This window comes from Medicago sativa, chromosome 8 (assembly GCF_051527215.1).
Source record: "Medicago sativa cultivar Bolivia chromosome 8, Bolivia_mono, whole genome shotgun sequence".
Taxonomy (NCBI): domain Eukaryota; kingdom Viridiplantae; phylum Streptophyta; class Magnoliopsida; order Fabales; family Fabaceae; genus Medicago; species Medicago sativa.
This window is the reverse complement of record NC_140756.1, coordinates 69,367,460-69,393,663: the sequence shown is the minus strand read 5'-3', so window position 1 is coordinate 69,393,663 and position 26,204 is coordinate 69,367,460. Positions and strand designations below refer to the sequence as shown.

General features: G+C 32.4%; 1 protein-coding gene, 1 non-coding gene and 1 pseudogene across 3 annotated transcripts; 2 read left to right on the top strand and 1 right to left on the bottom strand.

Annotated features, from left to right (window-relative positions):
- The first annotated feature begins 3,551 nt into the window (after nucleotides 1-3,551).
- On the top strand, nucleotides 3,552-3,893 carry LOC146900969 (cysteine proteinase inhibitor 5 pseudogene; annotated as a pseudogene).
- Nucleotides 3,894-12,655: 8,762 nt separating this feature from the next.
- LOC146900968 (small nucleolar RNA U61) lies at nucleotides 12,656-12,725 on the top strand. Its single transcript, XR_015024376.1, has one exon. It is a non-coding gene; the product is annotated as a small nucleolar RNA U61 (small nucleolar RNA).
- Nucleotides 12,726-17,024: 4,299 nt separating this feature from the next.
- LOC146900967 (putative disease resistance protein At5g66900) lies at nucleotides 17,025-22,127 on the bottom strand. 2 transcript variants are annotated; one of them, XM_085733781.1, is made up of 6 exons: nucleotides 21,841-22,127; nucleotides 19,932-20,510; nucleotides 19,014-19,417; nucleotides 18,511-18,872; nucleotides 18,104-18,369; nucleotides 17,025-17,983 (listed from the first exon to the last, which is right to left on the bottom strand). In XM_085733781.1, exons 1-6 carry the CDS (start codon nucleotides 21,899-21,901, stop codon nucleotides 17,169-17,171), a joined length of 2,487 nt encoding a protein of 828 aa, XP_085589907.1. In that variant the 5' UTR covers nucleotides 21,902-22,127; the 3' UTR covers nucleotides 17,025-17,168. The 2 variants fall into 2 exon arrangements, with proteins under 2 accessions (XP_085589907.1, XP_085589908.1); XM_085733782.1 differs by having other exon boundaries at nucleotides 22,038-22,127.
- Nucleotides 22,128-26,204: the final 4,077 nt, after the last annotated feature.

The following is a 26,204-nucleotide window of genomic DNA, read 5'->3' as shown; positions in this document are numbered from 1 at the left end:
ACATAATACATTTTTGGTACTTTTATTTTCTCTTTTGCATTCTAATGTGCAGATTAGGCAAGTGTACCGAATCGATCGTTTACCAAGTAATAAAGTGATAAGCAGAGTATCGTATTCACATAGATTGTCGTTTCGTCCAAACAATTTGTGTTACTTATTTTTAGTTTGACGATAAAATAAAAGAGTTAAGGGTTAGAGATTTGCAATTTTTATTTGTTTGCAACTAAGGATGTGAATAAGTTAGGTCGAGTTAGGGTTTGCAAGGCCTAAGCCTGGCTTGCCATATTTTTTTAAAGTCTGGTCTGCGGCGTATCATAGGTTGAGGCGTTAAGCCTGACCTTCTGAAAGTCTGATACGGCCTACTAGCCTGTTTAAAAGCCTATATCTTATGAACATCTTTTAATAAGCAATGTGATCTAAGTTTAAATGGACTAGCAAACTAATAATTCAATTATATTAAACTCTCTTTTGATAATCAACAGGTTTTAGGGAATTCGACAATATATTGTATCATATTTCTATTCTAGTTTATAATAATACAATTATATATGCAAAAAATTAATGTATACTAATAAAGTTTAAATTATTGAAAAAGTTTACAAATTTATATTTTAATTCAAAGTACAAAATGTAATATAATAATAAATAATATTATTCATATTACTTAAATAGACCGGCCTAATAGGCTTGAGAAGCTTTTTGAGAGGCCTGCGGCCTGGCCTTTTAAGCTAAATAGGCTTAAAAAAAGCCTAGACCTTCTCTATTTAAGAAAAAAGTCTGGCCTGGCCTGGTTTGTCGTAGGCTAGGCTGTAGGCCCCTGTAGGTCGGCCTGACCAATTCCCATCCCTATTTGCAACAGAACAAGTTACCTGTTTTTGGTTGTAGAAAAGTAAGCAGTGGTTAGGATTCTTCAAATCTCCCTATTTATATTGTTGGATATTAAATAACAGTAATGTCACGTTTATTTTTCTTGGGTAGAATACACAAGTGATGAGGCCGTTTGGACGTTGCTAACATAATCGGTCGTCAAGCTGCACCTGCTGATCACACGGTGATCCTTACTTGTGGGGTTTATACTATCTCAGTTGATTAGGTTTATCCCTCCAAGTCTCCAATTTGGCGGTTTCGCAAAAGCGCGGGGAACAGGATATTCCTCTATCTTCTTGGCAAAATGTCATTTGTGGTGGCTCTTATGACGGCGCTCTGGGGAGCATTCCCCTATTTCCAATGAATTTGGCACAAAGGAGAATCCTTTCCTCGTGGTTCTCCGAAGGCTTGTATCGTTCAGGACGGCGTGGGGGTGGACTGCTCCTCCCTCTGTCCAAATCATCTGGAGGTTTCCCGGAACCTCTTTGGCGGTTCACCCGGATGGAGGCGGTGTCATATATTGCCAATAGTATTGTACGACGCTAGCTTCATCGAGCTTCTTCAATCTGTGTGGCTACTACCGTCGTAATTTTTTCCCGATTCTTTTCCACATGTTTGAGTCTGTCGATCTTCTGTTGGAGCAAGTTCACCAGGTTAGTGAGGATCTCGTTCGTCTCCCGTGGCGATGGAACTTAAGCAGATGACGGAGGAGGAGCGTTTTCTTCGTGTGGAGGAGGCAGATAGAGAATCGTTGTGTTAAACGCGGTTGTAGCACGAGCGTCAGTCGTAGTGCAGTGGACAGTGTCGTCTTCCTCAGGATTCACCAATTCGAGAATCAGAATCGTTCGACTTTTGAGAATTTGAATCATTGAACACGGTGCTTGAGAAGTGGAGGAACGGCTCATGGTGGTTCTTTTGCGAGTTTCAACCATTACTTCAGAGAAAGGAGCAGTAATTGTTAACCGTTGCGGTGGAGGAACGTGTAGCTGAAAACGGTTATGGCGGAGATACGTGTAACAGAAAACAGTTACGGTGGAGGATCGTTGAACTGTGGCGGTTAAGGAACAATCCCCTCGTTCTAGCGCCAAATGATCTATCCGGTGAGAACGGTTGAGTGACAACGGCAGCAGAGAATGCTCCAGTGTGACAGTAACGGCTTCCGGCACGGCGGCGATGAGTCTTTATAGTGGAACGAAAGGTGCCTGCAGGCACGTTAGCACTTCGACGCTCAAGTCAGTAATGGAACTGAGAAAGTGTGTTTAAGAAGTGTTGTGAAAAGTGTAGTGTACCTTAAGGGTGAAGCAAGTTCACCCTTATATAGGCGTGCGTTGGTCATAACCGTATCCGAGTTATGCGGCGTGTGATTAGGGACGGAGTAGGACACATGTATGGTGATCCTCGCGCGGGGGCGCTCTCTTGTGTGGCACGATGCATGTAAGCTGGCGTGCTGCTTCAGACGCGAAGTCTTAAGGCGGTGCAAGTCCATCCACGTGTCATCGTGGGGTTGGTCTTCTAACCGATCCAAAACATGTTCATACAGCCCTTACGGTGAATAGAAACTCCCCTCTTACCTCTAGTTTTGCAAAATTGATGAATTCCTACGGTTGAATCTCTCCTTAAGATCTTCTCTCTTTGCCTCCTTTGCTTGTTTTCTCCACAACCTTAGTTTTTTTCTTTTGCTACCTTGTTTCTCTCTTTCTCGGCAACCCTTTCTCTCTAATTCTCTTCTCTATTTATAAGCTTTAATTGAGTTTGTTACTAATCTTTCATATTACTATATTCACCTCTAGATTTAGTTACTATTCTATTGTAACTATTCAACTCCACTATTTATACCTCCTTCTATTTATTTAATTAAAACACTACTCAACTTACTTACTTAAACCTCCATTTTACTAATATACATCTATTCTCTCATATTTGCTAAAAATATCCCTTACCCATTAATCTCTCGTAATCTTCTATTTTTCAACAATTAACTAATCCATTTATTCACTCAATACCCACAATCCTACAACATATAATGAAAATATTAAACATACCTAATAATATTAACATTACTACTATTATATAACAATAATACCAATAAATTAATATTTAAAAACCGGGGTGTTACAATATATATATGTTAGCTCATAGAAAAAGCGGACAGACGGACATGGGAGTGCCCGTCTGAACGCTGGTTATTATTAATTGCACTTATGGCTATTTTACAACTATAATGAGTGAGATTTGAACAATCTCTCTTAAGATTATAAACCCAAACTCTTATCACTGAGCTGATACTTTATTGAAAAAATTATTAAATATAATTATATTATATTTAATTTAATTAATTTTATTTATTTCCATGAGTAAATAAAGAGAATGAATCTTTTGACTCAATTTTTTTTTAACAAGGCTTTTGACTTCATTATTATTTTACCTATAAAAAATATAAAGAAAGAGAATGAAGGTTTTGACTTAATTAATTTTTTGAACAAGACTTTTGACTTGATTATTTTACCTAATAAAAAATATATTCCCAACTAGATAACTTGTGTGCAACATATATATATATATATATATATATATATATATATATATATATATATATATATATATAACAACCTAATCGCCTAAGAGTAACTCACACCATTACGATTTGTGAAGCTTGAAAAGATAACGATTACAACACAAGCATTATGAGACTTCAATCCATTGTTCTTATCCTCATTGTTTTGTTGGCATCTACCGCCACAAAGCAAGCTAAACCAATCAATGTCAATGATCCAAATGTGATTGATGTTGCCAAATTTGCTGTTGACGAGTACAACAAACGAAAAGGAGAACATATACCTGAGAGTAAGTTAAGGCTTGAGAAGGTCATCAGGGGTGAATCACTATTAGTGACTGATGGGGCTGGATACAACCTCACCCTTTCTGCCACTGATGGCTCTACTTCTAGCAATTATGAAGCTATTGTTTTAGAATTGCCAGTGCATCACTTGAGAAATCTCACTTCCTTTAAACGTATTAATGGTTAAATTATTAAATATTGGTTAGTGTATGATCTCATAGAATCATTAACCTTTATGTCTTATATTGTTACACCAATAAAAGTTTATGTTTAATATACCATATTGAATATTGGATGTGGATCTAAATATATGATATTATTGTTAAACTATGTTCAAACTTTCTTGTGATTATGATTTGCTAGAAAGTTCATGACTTTTTGTACTTTGCATGGTTGTGCATTTGAGAGGAGAAATTGTTAATATTTTTAAAATGGGAGAAAATACATTTGATCAAACGAAAAAAAACGATCCATTCTCAACTATTTGTGTTTATCAAAGATTGGTCAAGAAAATCATGAGCACACAATATGATAATCAGAAACCATTACTTTACGCATTGTAATTTTTATGAATTTTTTATAATAAAAACTTATTATTATCTAAAGCAATACAATCTAACAATTTCTCAATTCAGCTCTTGAGAAGGAAAAAAAATTAAGTACGTGTCAAATCACTAATTAAATGACTACATGTTTGTAATTTTTGTAATTGATCATATTGTCTTTCAAATTCAGTGGCACGACAGATACTCAATATATAACACCCTATATAATTTTCTAGAATATTAGACACTATATTATCATTTGATACTGAACAATTAATAAACATGAGTTGAATTACAAGGAAATTGAACTTTTTGTCTTACATCATGACAAGTTACACTACATAAAGTTTTACATTATTTATGATTCATACACTAAATATCTCTTGGAAACTATTTTTCAAGTGTCCAAGTCGAAACTACCAAAAAAGCCTTTACATGTCTGTTTGGAAGGAGAAAAAAAGAGAGTTAGATGAGATCTACTTATCTCAGTGAGTTCCTACTAAATCCGTAAAGTGTCCAATAATTAGTTTCCTATCACATCTCAACCAGTAAGTTTAGCATGATTCTACTCATTCAGTTCAAAAATAATAATTGACAAGTCAAAATATTAGACACAAATACTGAAATAAAAGTGTAACAATCAATTTAGTTCTTGGTCATTTTATTACTTATGAATGCTACCATGCATGAGGGTATCTAGTAGTATCCTCATGTTGGTAAAACGTTACATATAATAAACCAACACTCTACTAACATCTACATCTCACAATTTATTATTATTATTACGTATTCAGTGTTAACTAACAGTTGTAATGCACCTTACGTTCATTACAACTGTTAATTAACATCCACATATATAACTTAATGTTTAACTGACCGTTGTGAAGCACTTTATGTTACTTGTCATCACAACCATAAAAAACATCTACATATATAGTGTTCAAATAATAGACATATTGAATTTAACGCACTTATAGATTTGACGTTAACTACTATTTATTTTATTGATTCTTGTATCTGACATAAAAGTCTAGGCAATAATATACAAGATCATCATGCTCAGTATAAGTGAGAATTTCATCACATACATCAATGCACTTGTACATTTCTCAATTTACTTTATATAACACCTATATCCACATAATTTAAACTATATATCTCTGATAGACTTAATTTATTATCTTATATACTAATTGTAACATTTCGGCTACAACTGACCACTACTTGACCTTTTTAAACACTAATTCACCACTCCTGCCATTTTATCTCTACAAACTTTCTACAAGTATAAAAAAAACAACTATTACTTTTTGACCTTATGTGTTACTCGCGAACCTTATTTTTTTTCCCAAAATACCCTTGGGTTGAATTATATAATCTAAACAATGTTTCGGATGTTGTAATCTAAAATGTTCTTAAATGGCCCATGTCTATCTAAAGCCTGTAAATATAAAAGTTCAAATTATATTTGCTGAAACCACGCAAAAAAAATTGGCAAATATAATCTAAAATGTGCCAAACCACCCATAAGATCATGCTTAAAGGCAGATTGCAGTGTATAAAAAGACATAGTTCGGATTATATAAACGGAACGTTTAACATAATGTTCGGATTATATTTTTCGAATTGTGTCAACACACAGCGGCAGAATCTGTATTCACTGCTTAAAACCTTTGTTTTGACAAATTGATGAATCAAGATTGATTTAAACATGCATCAAAACAAATTATAAGAAAAGAAATTAACGAGACCATGTGAAACAACACACACATGTAACATAAAATTAAAACAATGTCTCAAATATTCAAAGGTTACAATCAAACCAAAATCATTCAAAAAAACATAAATTATTTACAGGTCACAACACCATGATAACATTATTCAGTAACCCTAGCACTTCTACCACGTCCTCTACCACCCATACTTATACAATTTTATCACTTGTATTAAATTATGTTGAATTAATAATTAAATACCGTATTCACAGGGACTATTCTAATTTCTTCGTAGCAATTTCATTAATATTAAGGATGTATTTAAATAGGGGGTGCATTGAGGCAATTGGTTTGGGTTGCAATTTAAAATAAATAGCTGGAAGTAAATGATTGTTGTAAGAATTTCAAGAGAGAGGATTAGGTATTTCGAATCATCTGTTCATCACTGATGAGTAATTTGAACCTACACTATATAAATACTTCTCTAGTTCATGATAATTAAAAAAATTGCTCAGGTCAATCCCTTAACTCAGATGCCTCTTTTCTAATCACAATACCTTAATCCCTTAGGTCAACCCATGATTATTGAAGGTTTGAATGTCTGTTAATTTAAGGGATCACAACTTAACAATGTTATATCCCAAGATTGTCTGTAAAATTCAAAAGTATAATTAGATCTATGCTATAAGCTGGTGTCAGCAATCATATAATCTCTAGGTCCTTTTGCTGATGTGAAATGTACGAATGTGAGATGGCAAAATACCATTTTATACATCCAATTGCCATCTCAAGACCAGTCGAAGTAGGAAGACCCAAATCATGTTGAGTCAGCACATAATCAAGATACTGCAAGTAGTGTTGGTTGATCATTTGATTGTTTGCCTAGGGATTTTCACTCATGTGGATGCGTGAGGATGATTTGGACGTAACCAAACTGACAAAGCCCTCGTTCTGACAGATAGCAGACCCTACAAATTATGCATCTGAGCTATTGACAGACCACAAGTGTTCGACTATGTCGGTTTTAGTATAAAAACTATTGTATCCACAGAGACCAATTTAACAAATACCGCTTCTTGTTGTTCCTATGTTTATCTAAGGCAAAATTCAAAATAGTTGGGTTTCACGCGTAAAATAATTATTGATTTCAATTAAATATATGACGAATAGAGACCAAAACGATGGTTAGCGTCGACCTTTGTCCCTCATGTAAATTTGCACTAATTTAATTTATACAAGAAAAATAAAACATTCGTGGAAAAATATTGAACAAGAGACTCCCTTTGCTTTCGCAATACGTTGTGAGAATTTTTAGTTGCATAACTCCTTATAGTGTATAGTTACAAGCTTAAAAATTATATTTTCTTGATTCAATAAATTCTTATTTAAAAGAAAAGAAATGCTTTCGCTTTAACCTTTTCAATTAAAAATCCGAATTTTCTAAGTTGGATATCGTTTTCGCTCTTTCGACGCGTAAACGATATCTGTGTCTCTACTTTCGTAGTAGACTTTTTAAAGTGCAAAACAGACTTTTTAAAACAAATGTTTTCTATTCTCGCTACGGTTAAAAAAAAAAATGTGTCTCTACTTTCGTGGTAGACTTTTTAAAGTGCAAAACAGAATTTTCAAAACAAATGCTTTCTATTCTCGCTACATTTAAAAAAAAGGGCGCGCGATTACATGTAGTCCGTCGGTACGACGGTCCTTTCGTTTTGGACTCAATTTAGACTACTCACTCATGATAAAATAATATTCTAAACCTATTTTTGATGAATTCATATTAAAGAGCAAAATAAAATAAAATAAAAAACAAAAGAGATCGAAATGGAATATAGGCGTGTTTTGATTTTCGTCCCTGTCAAAAAAAAAGTTTGAATTAGGTCCCTGTAAATTTTTTTTTGTTTGAAAATGGTCCCTGGCCCCACTGTTCAGCTGACTTGGCATGGTTTTGGCCACGTGGCAGTTGCTGACTGTGCAACTTTTGCCACGTGGCGCTGACGTGGCGTAACACATAATATTAAATTTTAAAAAAATATTTTAAAAATTTTGAAAATTGTTTTTAAAATTAAAAAATATGAAAATAAATTTAAAAATCATAAAAAAATTCCGAAAAAAATCTGAAAATTATAAAAAAATTTCGAAAAATCTGAAAATAAATTTAAAAATCATAAAAAATTTCTGAAAAAAATCTGAACATTATAAACAATTTCCAAAAAATCTGAAAATAAATTTAAAAATATTAAAATAATTTTCTGAATTTATTTTTTTTGTATAAATTTCAATATAAAATTAATTTTTTTGAATATTATATATTCTGAAATTTCTGAAAAAAATAATTTTTTTTTAAAATTAGAATTTTCATAAAAGAATAAGAAATTAGATTTTTTTATTAAATTATAATTTATTTTCGGAAAATATAATTGCCATTGTTTTTCGAAAAAAAATTTAATATATGATTTTCAAATTAAAAAATCTATTTTTCGATTTTTTTTATGATTTTTAAATTTATTTGCAGATTTTTCGGAAATTTTCATAATTTTAAGATTTTTTTGATAATTTTTTATGATTTTAAAATTTATTTTCAGATTTTTCAGAAATTTTTTATTATTTTCAGATTTTTTTTTGGATTATTTTTATGATTTTTAAATTTATTTTCAGATTTTTTAAATTTAAATAAATAATTTTCAAAATTTTATTTTTATTTTTTTATTTTTTAATTACGTGGACCGCCACGTGGCAAAAGTTGCACAGTCAGCAACTGCCACGTGGCAAATACCATGCCAATTCAGCTGAACAGTGGGGCCAGGGACCATTTTCAAACAAATTTTTTTTATAGGATGTAATTCAAACTTTTTTTTTGACAGAGACGAAAATCAAAACACGCCTATATTACAGGGACGAAAATCATATTTAAGCCAATGAAAAAAGAACAGCCACGGCAGTAGCAAATCAACGAATGAAATAGACCAACAAGAAGCATACAATTCTTAATTTGGAATTGAAATAGAGGCGCCAGTGAAAATAACAAGGAATTAGAATTAAAAGGCACTGACAATATATAACTAAGAGAGTATCACATCCGGCAACAGGGAAAGGAAGAATAGGCAGCGACAGCAAAATAAAAGAGCAATTCGAATTGAATATGGAAAATTAATAAGGATTGGAATTAAACGTGCAGCAGCAAAATATAATGAATTGGAATCAACAATAACAGCAGCTGCGTGAATTTAAAAGAAATAATCAAGCAAAACTGAAATTTGGGATTCAATAGAAAATATATTGTGCAGAACTCTCATGTAAATTACGACTGCTCTGCTGGGGTTCTAAAATTATGAAATTGTATGGTAGTTAGGGTTAATGTGTTTTTATAGTTTAATTCCTCGTTAGAAAAGCCTTTCATCATGCAGCAAAATTGTCAAAGATTATTGGGCTTGTTACACCCACCATGATTTCTTTCTTTTCATCGTTTTTCTTCACTTTTGCCTTTTTACACGCTATGTTCCTGAAAATATATATATAATTTCGCTACAATAGACTAAAAAACCCAACTATTTCCTTTTTGAAAACTCAACTGGCAAAATGCCGAAATTGTTAGGCCGGATGCCATGACCGGGGTTCGAACCCCGGTACCTCCACTTGTGTGTGTGAGTTTATAATGGCTTTGCCATTTCGTCTATCTACCAAAAAAAAAAAAAAAACTCAAGGGTGCAATTGTAATTGACGTTGTATAATTAATGTTCTTTATTTCCAGTGTTTTTTTCTTCTTCTTTTCTCTCTTTCATTTTCTCTATTCCGATTCCCTTTTTCCATTCTTCTCCATTTTGCTTCAATGTACCAATAAAAATGAAAGAAACTTCCATATAAATTTTTGTTGAGGAATTAAATCATAATCTTTTGCAATCTTAAATTTATTATGCACCGCCGTGGTTAATTTACTCTTAGTTAACACAAGAACAAGATGATCTTAATGATTAAAGGTAGAGTATGTCCTGACTGTTGCTACAGAAAGAATGGAAAAGGATATCGGATGAAAGGGAGAGAAGAAAGAAAATTGGAAATAAAAAATATTAATTATACATCGTCAATTACAATTGTACCTGAGTTTTGATATCTTCAAAAAGAAAAAAGTTAGGTTTTTTAGTCCAAATAAAAAAGGTGTTGCTTGCTAAAACACTCATTCATTAAAAAAAGTGGGTCTATTATAGCAAAACCATATATATATATATATATTGATCATGATATATTAAAAATTTGACGTGAATCTTGATGATGAATTAATATAAATATATCCCCTCAAAATGTAAATATATCAGTTTCTTTTGGCCAAGTACCTTATGATACGGATGTGGATCGCACATTTAAATATGGAGAAATAATAGTCCGGGATTCTCCAGCACATGCATAATCAGGGCAGTTACTACGAATCTGGAGACTCGGCTCTGTAAGTGAAAAGTGACCAGTAATAAAATAAAAATGTATTTCTTTTTAAAAGAACAATGTTCTATTTAAATTGTTTAACAGATAAATACAAGGTGTCGTATACATGCGGTACACCAAAAGGTGAAAATCACTACCGTCTACCGTATATATGAGGAACATCAAACCACCCTCCCAAAAAACACCCACCTAACACCAAAAGCAAGAGGAATTTTTTTTAATGGGGTAATACTTAATAGAAGAGTGTTATTTGAACAACTAATTTGGTGACAACTTATTTGACAACCATACTTTACAAAGAAAAAGTAGTATTGACACGGAAACCATAACAATAGAGAGATAAAGTAAAAAATAATGTGAGTATGAGAGAGAAAGTTGTCACAAAAGTTGTCACCAAATGGATGTTCAAATATCATTTCTCTACCTAATAGTACTACTGGCCTATATATATATATATTTTTTTTGAGGCTCAGCTCCATTGAGCTATTTGCATACCCCAAAGGTCCGACCCTGTACATAATATAATATTGTCCTTGCAACCATCAACTGAGATGTGTTTACGGGACAAATATATATTTTTTTCATCAAAAACATAAATATATCAAATTGTTTTGCTTAAAATATTTAAATATTAAATAGTCTTTCTAATGACGGGTACTATTTTTCTTGAAGACAATTAATTAATTACGGGCATGAAATATTATTACAGCATTCATCCAATAGTAAATGTTGAATCGGTAATTCTAAAGTGACAATATTTTAAGATAGAAAAAAAAAATATAAAAGTAATAATTAGTATGATCAGATTGAGGAAGTATACTCACACCAAACTAACCGTAATTATAAAAGCAGTATATTGAAACCTACGGACACGGAAACTAAATGAATAGAAGAAGAAGAAGAAGAAGAATCCCTCAAAAAAAAAAAAAAAAAGAGGAAGAAGAAAATTAAACAAATTCATCTAGACTATTTGACTTTGACATGGTCGTTTTTCAGCTATTTTTTGTTGTTGATAAAGGTCATTTTTGGTAATTTGCATAACGTCTAATTGATTCATGCAATATTATTTCATTACGAAAATCATACGGAAATATTGAACTCCTATGTTTGAATAAGACTTGACCTAACATAACATTGAACAAGTTAAGTACATATGGATAAAATTTAGAGTAAAGTTAACATTCAACAAGTTTGTGGTACTTTTCCAAGATGTTGGGAAGTTATTCTCATACGTGATGCACAAATTGACAATTATGTTTGACGCTGTAAAATGACTTTTGACTTGAACAAACGATGAAGAATGACTAATAGATTTGAAGAGTCATCAATGACGTTGTACATGTAATGCACGTCAAGACCAGAAAAGCTATGACAAAGCACGACTATGAATGTCTGAGCCACACAACACATACAATACAACACATCTGGGTCACACAACACAACACAACACCTTTGTGTGACCCAGATTTAATGTCACGGTGACATTATGTCACCCAAGTATTTTCCACTATGAATAGAGTGCAACTTTAACTTGTATGTGCCATCTCTATTAGGGGTGTTCAAAATATTCAGTTAACTGAACCAAACTACTAACTGAACTGTATTGAACCATATTTGAACTGAACCACTTAATAAAGTTTTGAACTGAACCATTTTTTAAATACCAATTTAAGTTCAGTTTAAAACCAGTTTTGAACCGGTTTAAGTTTATGAACCGTTTTTCTAAATCTTCTGAATGATAAAAAAAAAAACTATGTTATTCAAAAACATAAATAAAATAGAAAATATCACAAAAACAACTCTGAAGCCCAAATTCACAAAATGGAACCCTAGCCCCAAATCGATGATGAAGAACCCTAGCCCCAAATCGATCCCAAATCACAAATTCATCAAATCAATTCACTTAACCTAACCCAAATTCGGACGAACCCTAGCCCCAATTCGTATAATCCATTTTCGTACTCTTCTCCGTCGTCTTCGTACTCTCGTCATCGTCACAGGTATGCTCATTCTACTGTGGTTTTGTTCTTTTTTGCATAGAATTTTCGATTTCTAGTTGTTATGCTTATGCTTATAGCTTTTCGATTTCTGGGTCTCTTTGAAATGTTAATTTTCGATTTCTGGGTCTCAAATCCACAAAGATAACACTGGTGTTGATCTTGAACCTTTGTTGTATTCAGTTTGTGATATGTTATCTTTTAATTTTCTGATAATTTTTGTTGAGTTTTATTTTTGTTTCGTTCTGTTATTTTGAGCTATGATGAAGAAAACTGTGCTGGAGCTCGTCGATGACGGCGCAATCCTCTAAGAAGTTCTGAGCTCTAATTTTCAATTTTTTTTATTATAAATTATTTCATGGATAATTGATTTGATTCTTTATTAACTGATTCTTTATTCATGATTCATAATTTATAAGCCTACTTAGTAATGTTGCAGCATCCTTAAGATTAGCAATGTTGGCTTTGTAAAGTTTGAGTATCATTAGTTGATGAATCATGTTTGTGGTTTACATAAGATGAATCATGTTTGTAAAGTGAATTTTAAGATGGTGTTGGAGCATCCTTAAGATTAGCAATGTTGGCTTTGTAAAGTTTTTGAGTATCATGTTTGTGGTTTACATAAGATGAATCATGTTTGTAAAGTGAATTTTAAAATATGTAGAATCTAGGAGATGCTAAGAAATTGTAATGTTCTCGACTTTAAGATTAGAAACTACAATATTGCAACTGATTTTGGTTTTTTTAAAATTTCAAAACTTATAAGTCTAAAATATCTCACTGTATCTCCAAGAGGTGTCATAACCTCTCTAACTATTGTCTTGTATCTCCAACACATTTTGAACCGTATCCTACATATAATTATATAGTTTTATTGTTAACAGATTCATATGGATGGTCATGATAGCATTATGGGCTCCGACACAGAAGCACACAGTGGTTCTACACCTCAACCTCCAGTTTCAAACAATGCAAACATGGGTCCGCCTAAGCGTAAAAGCCGGTCAAACCGGTCAGCATGTTGGGATCATTTTACACCAATGCCAAGAGTGGAAGGAGTAAAGGCAGCAAACTGCAACTATTGTAAGACAAGAATCCAGTATAGTGGTGGAACAAGTGCAATGAGGGCCCATTTGAGAAGATGTAATCTATATCCACCCAATATGATGATGCATGAATCAGCTTCAAGCTCATTGGGAAATAGGGAAGTAGTTGTTAATTCATCCCCCGCAGTTCCGAAGTTTGATCAAGAAGTCAGCCGAATTGATTTGGTGAACATGTTTGTAGCCTTGGAACTTCCATTTCAAAAGGTAGAGCATCCATATTTTCGTTAGTTTGTTTATGGCTTACAACCAAAATTCATGTTACCATCTCGCATTACATTGGCACGTGAGATTTTGAAGAATTGGGACATGGAGAAAGCAAAATTGAAGAGCTTTTTGTCACAACATTGTCGCCGAGTTTGTCTCACCACTGACACGTGGACATCAACACAAAACTTTAATTACATGTGTCTCACAGCCCATTTCATTGATAACAATTGGAAATTGCAGAAGAAGGTTTTGAATTTTATGCAAGTCACAGAATACACAGGAGAAATTATGGCAAAAACGGTTAAGGAGTGCTTGAATGGTTGGGAACTTGGTCGTGTACTTAGTGTGACAGTGGATAATGCTTCCTCAAATGACGTTGGAATTCGACATCTCAAAAGATGGCTTCTATCTCAAAATGGTCTAGTTTCAAATGGAGAGCACCTTCACACACGGTGCTGCGCCCACATTCTAAACCTTATTGTGAAGGACGGGCTGACAATAGTTAATGAATCTATTTTGAGAATCCGATCAGCTGTGAGGTATGTCAGACGTACTCCTTCAAGATTTCAGAGATTCAAGAAATGTATTGATCGTGAAACCATTTCATTTAAAGGTTATGTTGGGCTAGATTGTGAGACGCGGTGGAACGCAACTTACACAATGATGAATTCGGCGTTCAAACATATGAAGACCTTTATAGAGCTTGAATTCACAGATCAACAATATGTTAATGAAATGAGGAAAGATAAAGGCGTGCCTACACTGAAAGATTGGGAAGAAGTTGGGTCAATTCTTCCATTCCTAAAGATATTTCATGACGCTACAGTGCGTGTTTCAGGATCTTCTTACTTGACCAGCAACTTGTATATGCTTGAGGTTTTTAGTGTTGGACAAAAGATTGCGAAAATGTGTTGTTCTGAAGATGCAAGTTTAAAGTCAATGGCTTTAAAGATGAGGGCAAAATACAATAAATATTGGGGAGATCCTAAATCTCTTAACATGTTTTTGTTGATTGCAATGGTATTAGACCCTCGTCGTAAACTGAAGCTTGTGGACTGGATGGCCAGAAGGATCTATAGTAGTGCTGAGGCAGAATCTTTGACAACAAAAACACAGTCGTGTTTGAAGTCTATTTACGAGGAATACTCAGGTGGGGGAGTGTCTCGTCTAGGTAATTATGGAAATGTAGCAGGTGTTCTTAATGAAGCTGAAGATCCATATGAATTGTGTGATTTCTATGAATCGGACGAGTGCAACACATCAGCGACTGAATTACAAAAATACCTTATAAATGAATTGTGAGATTCTCTATATAGTTGTGTTACACTATATTACATTGCATTGCATCCAATCATGTATACCACATCATTTAATAAATATGATAAGACAGACATGGTGGGGTTTAGCATGGGAAAGGAAATTTGTTTCCCACCATGAGAAATTATTTTTCAACGATTAGATTAAAGAGGAGTATGAATTTTATCATGGACTGCCTACATCATATTTTTTTCCTTTCTCTTTTACACTTTTTTTTTGGTTCAAATCTTGAATTTTTTTCTTTCATTGGATGAAAGTATTTTCCATCGCCGGCGTAAATTAAATTGGACCATTTCTCAATCTACCCCATGTACCTCAAACATGTGAAAAATGCACTACCATGTATGTTAACCGCTGTGATATAGTTCACAAGCCTCTCATGAATGCTGCTTCGTTCAGTGCTTTTAATCCTTCAAATTATTACATTTTTTTGACTCCACCGAAATTCAGTTTTTCAGTTAGGTTCTTTTCTGCTGAATCCTCAAGTGACGATGACAATAATGAAGACGACAGTGATGATGTTCATGATAAGAATTACATTTAAGGGGTGATGATTTTGTTAAAGATGTTAAGACCATTTTGGATATAATTAGCGAACAGGGTTCGCCGACAATCCAACACCGAAATCCATCGCCGGCGAGTGAATCTTTGGTATTATCGTCAGAAACAATTGGCCGGATTTTGGTGTTGGAGCGAAGAAGGAAGGATTATCGGAGCGGAGGAGTAACCGGAGCATGAACTGGAGGTTTCGCTAATAAAATGATCGGGGACGGAGATCGCCGGTGAAGGTTGTATTTCCGGGGATGATGATGATGTCCGGATATTGACCTTTCCCAATTTTTTTTTATTGTTCAATTAAAAAAATTTCAGATCTAAACTTCAAAGAAACGTAAAAGAGAAAGGAAAACAATATGGTGTGGACAGTCCATGATAAAATTCATACTCCTCTTTAATCTAATCGTTGAAAAAAACTTTCCCATGGTGGGAAACAAATTTCCTTTCCCATGCTAAACCCCACCTAAGACATATGCTTTCAAATTGCACTCAGCAATGCATCCAATTTTCCATGAAGGAATCAGTCAGAGAGATGGACAACCATTATGTAAGAGACAAGGTACTTCCAGGTAAAATCACCATATATTTTATCAAGTCTGAAGACTAATTGGTTGATATTTTGAAAAATAGTTTGAAGACAAAAAATTTAAAAGTCTTCAAACTATTTTTCAAAATGAAATTTATTCGGGAATAAAAATGAAATTTAAGGATAGTCTAATAAAAATGAAATTTATATATGTTGAAAAATCACCTTTTTTAAAGACTAAAACGAAATTTGATATATTTATAAGGAATAAAAACTTATATAACCTTTATAGGTCCAATGCACAGAGTTCAATATTTAAGGAAGAAAAGTGACGCCAATATCTATAATCCATAGGCAAATTTGGAAGGGGAAATACTTGAAGCGGCTAATCGTTTTTTAGTAGAAGACTCGCCAACAAAAGAAAATGTGTCTATTTATATATCATTGTGCTTTTGACTCACATTGAACTTTGGAAAAAAAGATTAAGAAGATGCTAAACTTGCTTAAGATTGAACTGAGATATGTGTTGCTTATTTTCCAAATGCAGGGCATTATCTACTTGTTGTGACTCAGAAAATGCATCTACCAAACTATTATTAATAACACCTATGTTTAATCATTTGTAGCTGATAATGAAATATCTCCATTAACAAACTTCATTTTGTTCTTTGAAATCAACACCTTCTTCGTTATATTTTGATCCATTCAATGGAAAGCAACAAAGACCATGCTTGACAAATTTTAAGGATCAACTGCTTCTTGCCGACTTTGATCTATGATTGAAGAACTCAGAAACAAGAAACAAGAAAAAAGGAACCTAAGGACTACGAAAAGCTTTTTAAAGTTGGAGAAGCAAAGAAGGATTTACTACCGCCTTGTTATCATATAAATAAATCAATAGAATGAGCAGATTAAAAAAATTAAAACTTGAATTTATTGATTGAGAATAGCTAATACAAATCATGTATTTATACAAAAGAAATTACAAAATATTACAAAAGAATTTTAATTATATACTATACAAAAGTCATTCAAAGAAGAGGTCTTAGCAGATCATTTACTGAAGCCAATTTAAGTTAACATCAACATGAGGAACCTCTATCTTCATATTGGGAAGCGTACGCTGGAAATCTTCCCATTTAGCAGCCGTCTCTTCATCGCAGGTTATCGTCTTTAAGTTCTGAAGATTGACAACTGAGAATGGCAATTCAATACTTGCACAACTTGCCATGTACAGATTCCTTAGATTGCACAAATTACCAAATTCCTCAGGTAAACTTGAAAGGCTGATGCAGTTTGAAATGTCAAGATGTCTTAGATTTAACAGCTTTTCAATGGAAGTCGGTATAGCTTCCAAGTCAGTACATGAACTGAGGCTTAGAAGTTCCAAATTCTCCAATTTTCCAATATCTTCAGGAAGTGAAGAAATCTTGTGGCAATTAGTAACACTGAGCTTCTTAAGTGAGATGATATCACAGATACTAGTTGGCAATAACACCAAATCCTTGCAGTAATCAATGTTCAATTCTTCTAGATTTGGAAATGCATCTGAAATTAGGATGCTACCCTTTTCAAAAGCCATTCTTGTATTACACATGTAGAGAGATAGTTTTCTCAGATTCTTCAATGTGCCGAAGGAAGGAACGGAAATCCGCTCTAATCTGATTCTTTCCAGGTTCTGTAAAGAACCGAGAAGCTCAATGTTGTTCAGTTCACAAGGATGGAAACTGTAGTTTGTGATTATCAGAACTTTTAGTTTACTCATTTTTGCAATCCACTCGGGTAATGAGTACTGCTTGGTATGAAGATTTAAAATCAGAACCTCGACCTGAGCTGGTTGCATTTGAGACCAATCCAACGCACATGTTTCATCTACAAATGTGAAACTCACGCGGTCAATTGCGGAAAAGGAATGAATAACAGATTGCAACAAATTTTTCAATAGCAATTTTTAGTTGGTCAAATTTAGAGAAAGGTAGTAGTATTACTAACCAGTTGATACCGACAATATACGGGCAGCGAGCTGTTGAGGATTTTGTTTAACACACAATCTCATAAACTTTGACAATATACGGGTCATCAAGCCTTGCTGCTTCTCCGCGAGCCAACATTTATTTTTATTCATGTCAATAATCAGTTTCTTTCTTTGCTCAAACGGTTCCTTGGTGCTTTGGTAAATTCCAAGTTCTCTTAGAATATCATGAAGGATGATGAAGTGATTATTGTAGTTGTTATTGTCTGTGTCAGTTGCATTTTTCCTGGTAAATGAGCAGAGGTTAATTAGTTACTTAAAGATAAAAAATCATTTCACTGGATTTATGTAGAGTATCATACATGCGAGATATTTAACAATTTAAGTAACCTAGAACAAAATATAATAATAATAGTACTGCTAGTACCTTGGTATTATGACATTAGCCAAATTCATGATGCCTAAATTGTTGATGATTTCCATTGCTTGTATTCCGGTGTCATCTAGTCTATACAGCTCTGCCCACATATCAACGAGCGCAGCGACAGGAATTCTATGGTCTTCGGGAAATAAGGCTAGGTCCATGAAGCACTCCATGATTGTGGGATTATCTTCTAAAACATCAAAGATCTTTTGGAGGCGAGTAAGTAATTCGGTATTAGAATCAAGAATAGAATGACCTTGTGATAGTTCCTTCTCTATCTTTCGCCACAAGTCACGAGGCCGATTTTTGAGTGATGTAGCAATTACTTTAATGGTAAGCGGTAAACCTTGGCAACTTCTAACCACCTGCAATTAATTGCAAGCAAATTTGGTCAGTAATCAAATGATTATAACTTAGGCGTCTTTCTATTTGACTTCAATCTGAAGTGTGTTGATGCTACATAATAGATAACGCTCAGATATATGTAAGAAAGTAAGAACAAGTACCTTTTCGACAAGATTTTTGTCGATAATATCTGAACTATTTTTTTCCATCTGAGCATAGTGATGGAAAAGCGTTACTGCGTCTTCATAAGCAAGAGGTTTTAGGATACATGTTGTGCTAAACCTTGGAAATGCAACCCTTGAAGTCACCAGAATTTTGAAATTTGATATCTGGAATTGAAACTTCTCAACAAGGGACTCTGAGCTTGGCCACACATCATCCAGGACCAAAAATAGTGGACTTCCCTCAACTTTCTTCAACAGAAGTCCTAACCTATTGACAGCATCTTCATCACTTTGAAACTCAGGCACTGGATATCCACAATGTTCATGTATTCTCTCTACAATAGTCTTCAACATGGGTGTTTTTGAGAAGGTGACAAATATAATGTTTTCCTTGAATTTACCTATTAAAACCAAAATACAGATTGTAAGACAAAAAATTGATGTCTTTAACATTTAACATGCTCAACTAAATGAACACTTGACAGAAAAGAAGGTTAATTAATCTAATTCAAAGAAAAATGCTTCTTTAATATGTTAAATCGGCATTTGCAGGGAATAGCCTATAATGTTTTCCTATGATGTAATTTGGAAAATAATGAACTGCTCCTAAACATAATATTCTCTAAGGACAAACTATCTGCAATCAGAGTGAGCATGAATACAGCTTTAAGCTGCTCTACACATAAGAAATATTTATAGGAAAAAATTCTATGTCCTTATTTCCATCCATATATTATTGAGTACCATCTAAGGCAGTGATATATATAATTCATGTATAAGATGTTTAGAATCAAAGTGAATTTGGCAAAATTATGGTGGCAGCGTAATTTTTTTTTTCAAGTCTCCTGTGATTATGTCTAACACACCGCTAATTCAAACATGCATGAGATGAGGCAAAGAGGATTTATGACTTACCATTAACTTGTTCATCCCAACAAAGCATTGTAGCCAGAGTGGTTTTCCCCAATCCTCCTAAACCAGTTAATACAAGTGTGGAGCTACCACCCCTCAGAAGTTCCATTTTCAACTTGCTAAATAGTATATCCAACCCAACAGTGAATTTTGGATTTTCAGGAACATCAAAAGGACGCTTGAAAAGTGATCCATCTTCATTGAATTTATGGTTGAGAAGCTCAAGAATTTCTTTGGCCTTATAAAGCGTCTCTTCGACATCATTTACAATAAGAGATTGGTTCTCATCAACAACATAGGAATCATTCTCAGAAGAACATTTGCATGCACTTTCTTCTGCATCATTTTCTTCTATCAAACTATTTATTTCTTCTCTGGGGTGATCCAAGTGTTCATTGTAATGCTTTATATCTTGTACCACTGGAGTTAAATCCTTCAAGATTGACCTCAACAATTGCCTTGCACTTCGGTTCTTTCGCGCTTTTTCAACAATTTGAGATATTTTGTTCAAGACATCATTAAATCTTGTTGTAAGGGTAATAATCTGTGTGGTGGCGCTACTCATGAATTTGATTCCTTCCTCTGTTTCAATCAAACAAGGAACACAAGTTATCAAAGGCAGAAAAACTCATCGTTGCATAAGTGTTTATAGCATAAATACATATCAAATGTTTATGTAAAAATTACTACCGAAGTAAAAGTTAAAATAAAGCAATCTCTTTTAAATATATAATTTATGATATATCGCCAAGGCTGATCTTAAGATTTTTTATGTTCTCAACGAATCAATAAAGTTATGTTATTTTAATTATTAAGATATCGTTTTTTATTTTTTGTTGCAAAAGATTTATTCATCAATCATGATAATATTTTTTATAAAAATATTTTCAATAAAATTAATCAAAGTAAATATATTCTATATATCTATATCTATATTATATATAAAGAAAATAACTTCTTTCAGCTCTTTTGGGCTGATTTTTTTTTCTTCCAAAAATGATCTCAATTTTCAATACAAATAACATTTGTAACAAATAAACAAGAATAAATTTAAATATTAAAAAAATGTAACAAACATGATGTGAATATATATATATATATATGGTTTTTTTCTTTATCATTTAAAAAGCGTAACAAACTAGATGAATGTATTTATAATTACTTTTTCATTATCCCAATTATACCCTTAAATAATTTTTTCTATAATAAAGATTGATGTTGGTGTCATTAAAAAAAAAAATCGATTAAATTTTTTGTTATATTGTTGGCGTCATTAAAATAGATATCATGATTCGTTTTATTTGTTATAGCTTGAAAGCAACAAACATTTATATTTTTAGTTTTAATCAAAATCAAAATTTTATAAAAAAAACACCGTTCATAATTTTTAAAGGTTAGTGCAATAAAAAGAGCGGAGAGACAGACATGTGAGTGTCTGTCTTTTCGCTAGTCTATATATAAAGAAAATAATGGGTTTTGGCGAGATTTTGGGCTGGCTTTTTTTGTTATTTCAATTATACCCTTAAACAAAATTTTCTATAATAATGTCATATTGTTGGTGTTATTAAAAAAGATAAGAATTTTTGTTATATTTGTTATATTATTGTTGTTGTTGAAAAATATAAATATGATTGTTGAGTTTATTACATTTAAATGTCGCAAATATCTATACTTATGATTTTAATCTATATCAAAAAAATTATCTAAAATATCGTTTGTAATTTGCACGCAAAATTTCTATAAAATTCGTTGATAGTATACATGTGTTAGCGCAATAACAAAATCGAAAAGAGTGCCTGTCTTTTTATATGTATATGTACCAAAATAATAATAATATATGTATATACTACTAATTATTAAATAAAAATAATAATTTTGATACTCTTATAAAAATAGTGTCATGGACAGTCACCTCTTCCTCCCATGCTTAAGGCAACCTGTATATGATATGTTTCATAAGAAGAGTTTATCATAGAATTAGCTGAAAACAGCTTAGCATATAAACTTGTGATAATACACTTCGTAAATTTCCCCAAATAAGCACAAATACTAATATTAGTACTAGATAAAGTCAAATAGAACACATTTCCATAATACTATATATCGAACCTTTGATTTGGTGATTATGATTTATCCTGTCCGTGTTCTTTAGCTATGCAAGAAGTGAAGCTTAGAATTATTGTTGTAGTAGGATGATATGAAATTGAAACTAACATAACATACGTATTTATAGCTAGGAAAAGAATGATCACTGTTTGTTTCTTGTCTCTTACGAAACATTGCGTGCGTAGTAATCTTCTCTTTTCTTTCCCTTAAATAATTGACACCCTTTGAATAATTGACACGGTAACACACACGTTGTTTGGTCTGAAAGAAAAGAACACTTGGTAACTTTCAGCCATTATAAATTGAGTTTTTTTTACGTTGACGTGTCACATTATCAACCAAAGCCCATTTTTTGTTTCTAATACCATCTCAGCACATAGGCATAGACAATAAAATGAGAGACAATGAATATAAAAAGGTTGGGTTATCTTGTGCCTAAGATAAGCCTTTAGGTCACAAGTTAAAAAATATAAAATTAGAATTTTTTTCATAAAAAAGAACAAAATGTTGACTTTTTAAAGTTGAATAAAGTTGAATGCACAACTTTTAAGACATTTATTTTTATTTAAAATTCATTAGCATGTGCCCTTAAAGGTACATGTTAGCATTTGCCATATAAAAATTGTTGAAGTTGAACTTGACCTGAACAATAAATAAACTTGAAAAAAGATCAAAATAAAAGACTTAAATGCAATCTTAATCCTCCTATTTTTAAGATTGTTAATTTTTGATTCCCTAAAAAAAAAAAAAGATTGTTAATTTTTGATATCTCTAATTTTAAAACTATCTTGCTCATCCTCCTAGTTTGAATGTCAACAAAAAGTTTTAGTTCCCCGGCCTCCTCTATGGATGATGTGGCAAACTTATTAATGACGTGGATCCTATGCGATATTGTCTATGTGGCACATCATTTCCACTTTATTAAAATTTAAATATAATCATAAAATTAAGTTTCAATGAAGATAGTGTCTTTAGAGAGACCACTAAAAGGGATTGTGAGAGTCTCACAGGTTACCATCTCATCAAATCTTGACATTGTTGAATGTGTGTCGTGTTTATATTTTCATCTAAAAAGTCTCAAAAAGTTCACTCCACAAAAGAATTTATCAAAATCTATATATTTTTTAATATGAACATACATTTTGAGATGCGTTGAAACAAAAGCTTGCTTGATTGTATTGCTTGAAATTGAATAACACAATATTTACTTATATTTTATAAAAGTTTTAAATAAATACCACAAACAAAAATTTTTGTAATAAAAAAATAATTATAAATGTTGCATCGGTATTCAAAAGTGATAATTATTTGAAGATCTAACCCTTAGAAAACAATTATTTTGAGGTCTTGAGAATCAACAAAAGTCACAGTTATTATGAGACGGATGAAGTAGATACAATACGTGTGTATCAACATGAAAACCAGTCAAATAGGTTTATGATATTGATAAATATAAAATAAGTTTCCGATATACTTTTAAAGTATCCTTTTAAAAGTATGTATTGCACCACATTTGTATTTGTACATAACTTAATATATGTCAAATTAATCTGTAGAAAATGTCAAATTGCTTCTCTTAAATATTGGAAACCTTAACCTTTTTTTTAATGGAAACCTTAAATTTGCTTTTTGTGATCACAATAGAAAATGTCTAAATGTTTATTTGGAAACCTTAGAGTTAGATTGTTTGACGATGTCGTTTTTCAGCATTTTTTGTTGTTGATAAAGGTCGCTTTTCAGCATTTACATAAAGTCTATACTCCAATGTTTGGATAAGACTGAGATACATTCCCATTTAAAAGTGATTTGTTTAACCAACACACTACTTTCTAAAAAAAACCTTCATTTCAAAAAACTCTATCACCCATCATACTTTTTTTTTAATGGAAAAATATATATACAAATCAAAAGATAGGAAGTAGTGGTTGATGTGTAGTTGACCGGGATTATGATTTACTTCCAAACTACCTAATGGATGCTGAAATTTGGTATCAACACAACACTAGCAACAATCGCACATAGAAATTGGAAGAGGAATTGCTTGAGTTATTTCCAGGAACATTTTGGTCAAATACCAATGATCATAATATTCTTATAGAGGAGTTACAAATAGTACTTTCGAAAATGCCAAATGCACAACACATGATTTTTTATTCCATAACTTGAACCAAACGGCGGTTAATGTTCTTTATACTCTTTCAAATATTTTTCCTAACAATTCTGCTTCAGCAACGTACATTGAATGAGTCAAGTATTTTTGTCTTGAAGAATTGAACAAGTTAAGTATATGGATAAAATTAAGAGTAATCCACCAATCCTCTCCAAGATGCTGGGAAGTTTATTCTCATACGTGGAAACTTGCAGCACAAATCAACAATTATGTTTGACATTGTCAAATGACTTATGACTTTGTACAAACGACGAAAAATGACTAATAGATTTGAAGAGTCGTCAACATTGTACATGCATTGCACGCAAAGATCAGAAAAGCCAAGACACGACACGGCTATGAATAGAGTGTAACGCTAATTTGTATCTTGTAATTCAATTATGTATTGTCATATTATTTTATAAATATGACAAGTCATATATTTTCGAATTGCATTCCATATTGCATCCAATCCAATTTTCCATGAACCAACCAATCAAATAGAGATAGACCGCCATTTGGTAAGAGACAAGGTATTATTTATATATCTACTATTTGCCATTGAAAAAAAAATAGACTGCCATTACAAAAAGACAAGTTACTTTCAGGTGAAATCACCACATATTTGGTCAGGTCTGAAGACCAACTGGTTGATGTGTTCATCAAGTATCTCAAAGGCTCTCGAGTGGATTAAATTTGTAACAAACTAGAATCATATGACATATATGATCCATCTTGAGGGAAAGTGTCAAATATCAAGTTAGAATCAACTACTCAATTAGTATTGATTAATAGTGTTAATATTGTAATTAACATTATTCATTATGTTACTAATTGTGGTGGTACAGATATATTATCAATGTGGTTGCATTAGACACACAACCATTATATAATTTATACACGTGAAAACTAACAAACCATTGTAGGTCCAATGCATTTAAGGGTGAAGAGGTTAGATAGGCTCTATGTCTATAATAATATGTGACACCAATGTCTAGAATCCATAGGCTGATTTGGATGGGGAAATACCTGAAGTGGCTACTCGTTTTTTAGTAGAAGACTTGCCAACAAAAGAAATTAGTGTGGTTATCATTATATTTCTTATGAGTAATCGTGGAATCTCAAGGATAATTATCATTGTGATCAGGGGCGGAGCCAGGTTTTAAACATTGGGGGGACCAAGTTTGAAAAGGTGTATGTCGCGTATGACAGTGTAATTTATTAAAGAAACACTTAATCTTCAAATGCATTAATATATAAGAAATTTAAGTTATACTCAAAGTTAATATTGTTGAACAATAACCCACTTGGGTTGGCCTGATTGTATACTCCGTGTGGTTTATAATATCAAAATCATCAATTATCATATTTGAAGTGAATTTTGCAACAACCTCATCTTCGATATAAACAATCATGTAATCTTTGAGAAAATCATCTTCCATCTTATTGTGTAGGTTTGTCTTTATAATTTTTATCGCTTAAAAGACACATTCGGTTGTTGCTGTTGACACGGGAAGAGTCAAAACAAATGGGAGAATTTATAATCAATGGATATGAATTTGAATTCCTTGTCTTAACTAATTTTTTTACATATTTCACCAGTAATGGAAAAACTCTCAAAGTTAACATTTTTAAGCACATTAACTCATGGTGTTGCAACTCATATTTCAATTGATTTATTTTATTCTATTGTTGATTTTATACTTACATAATTAAAGGGGTTTTTCTTTAAGAAGCTAAAAGGTTTTTATCCTATAAAAGACAAAACCCAATACACATATAATATACTCCCTCCGTTTCAAAATGAGTGTCGCTTTAGCTAATTGCACACATATTAAGGAATGGAATAAAGTAGTCAAATGTCATAACAATTTTACCAAATTATCCTAATCAACTATTGGTTTGTTTTTCATTAAAGAAAAAATAATACTTTGGAAGTAGTGTAACATAGTATTAATTGAAGGGTACAATTGAAAAGAAAAAGTTATTATTGCATTGGAAACTGAAAGCGACATTCATTT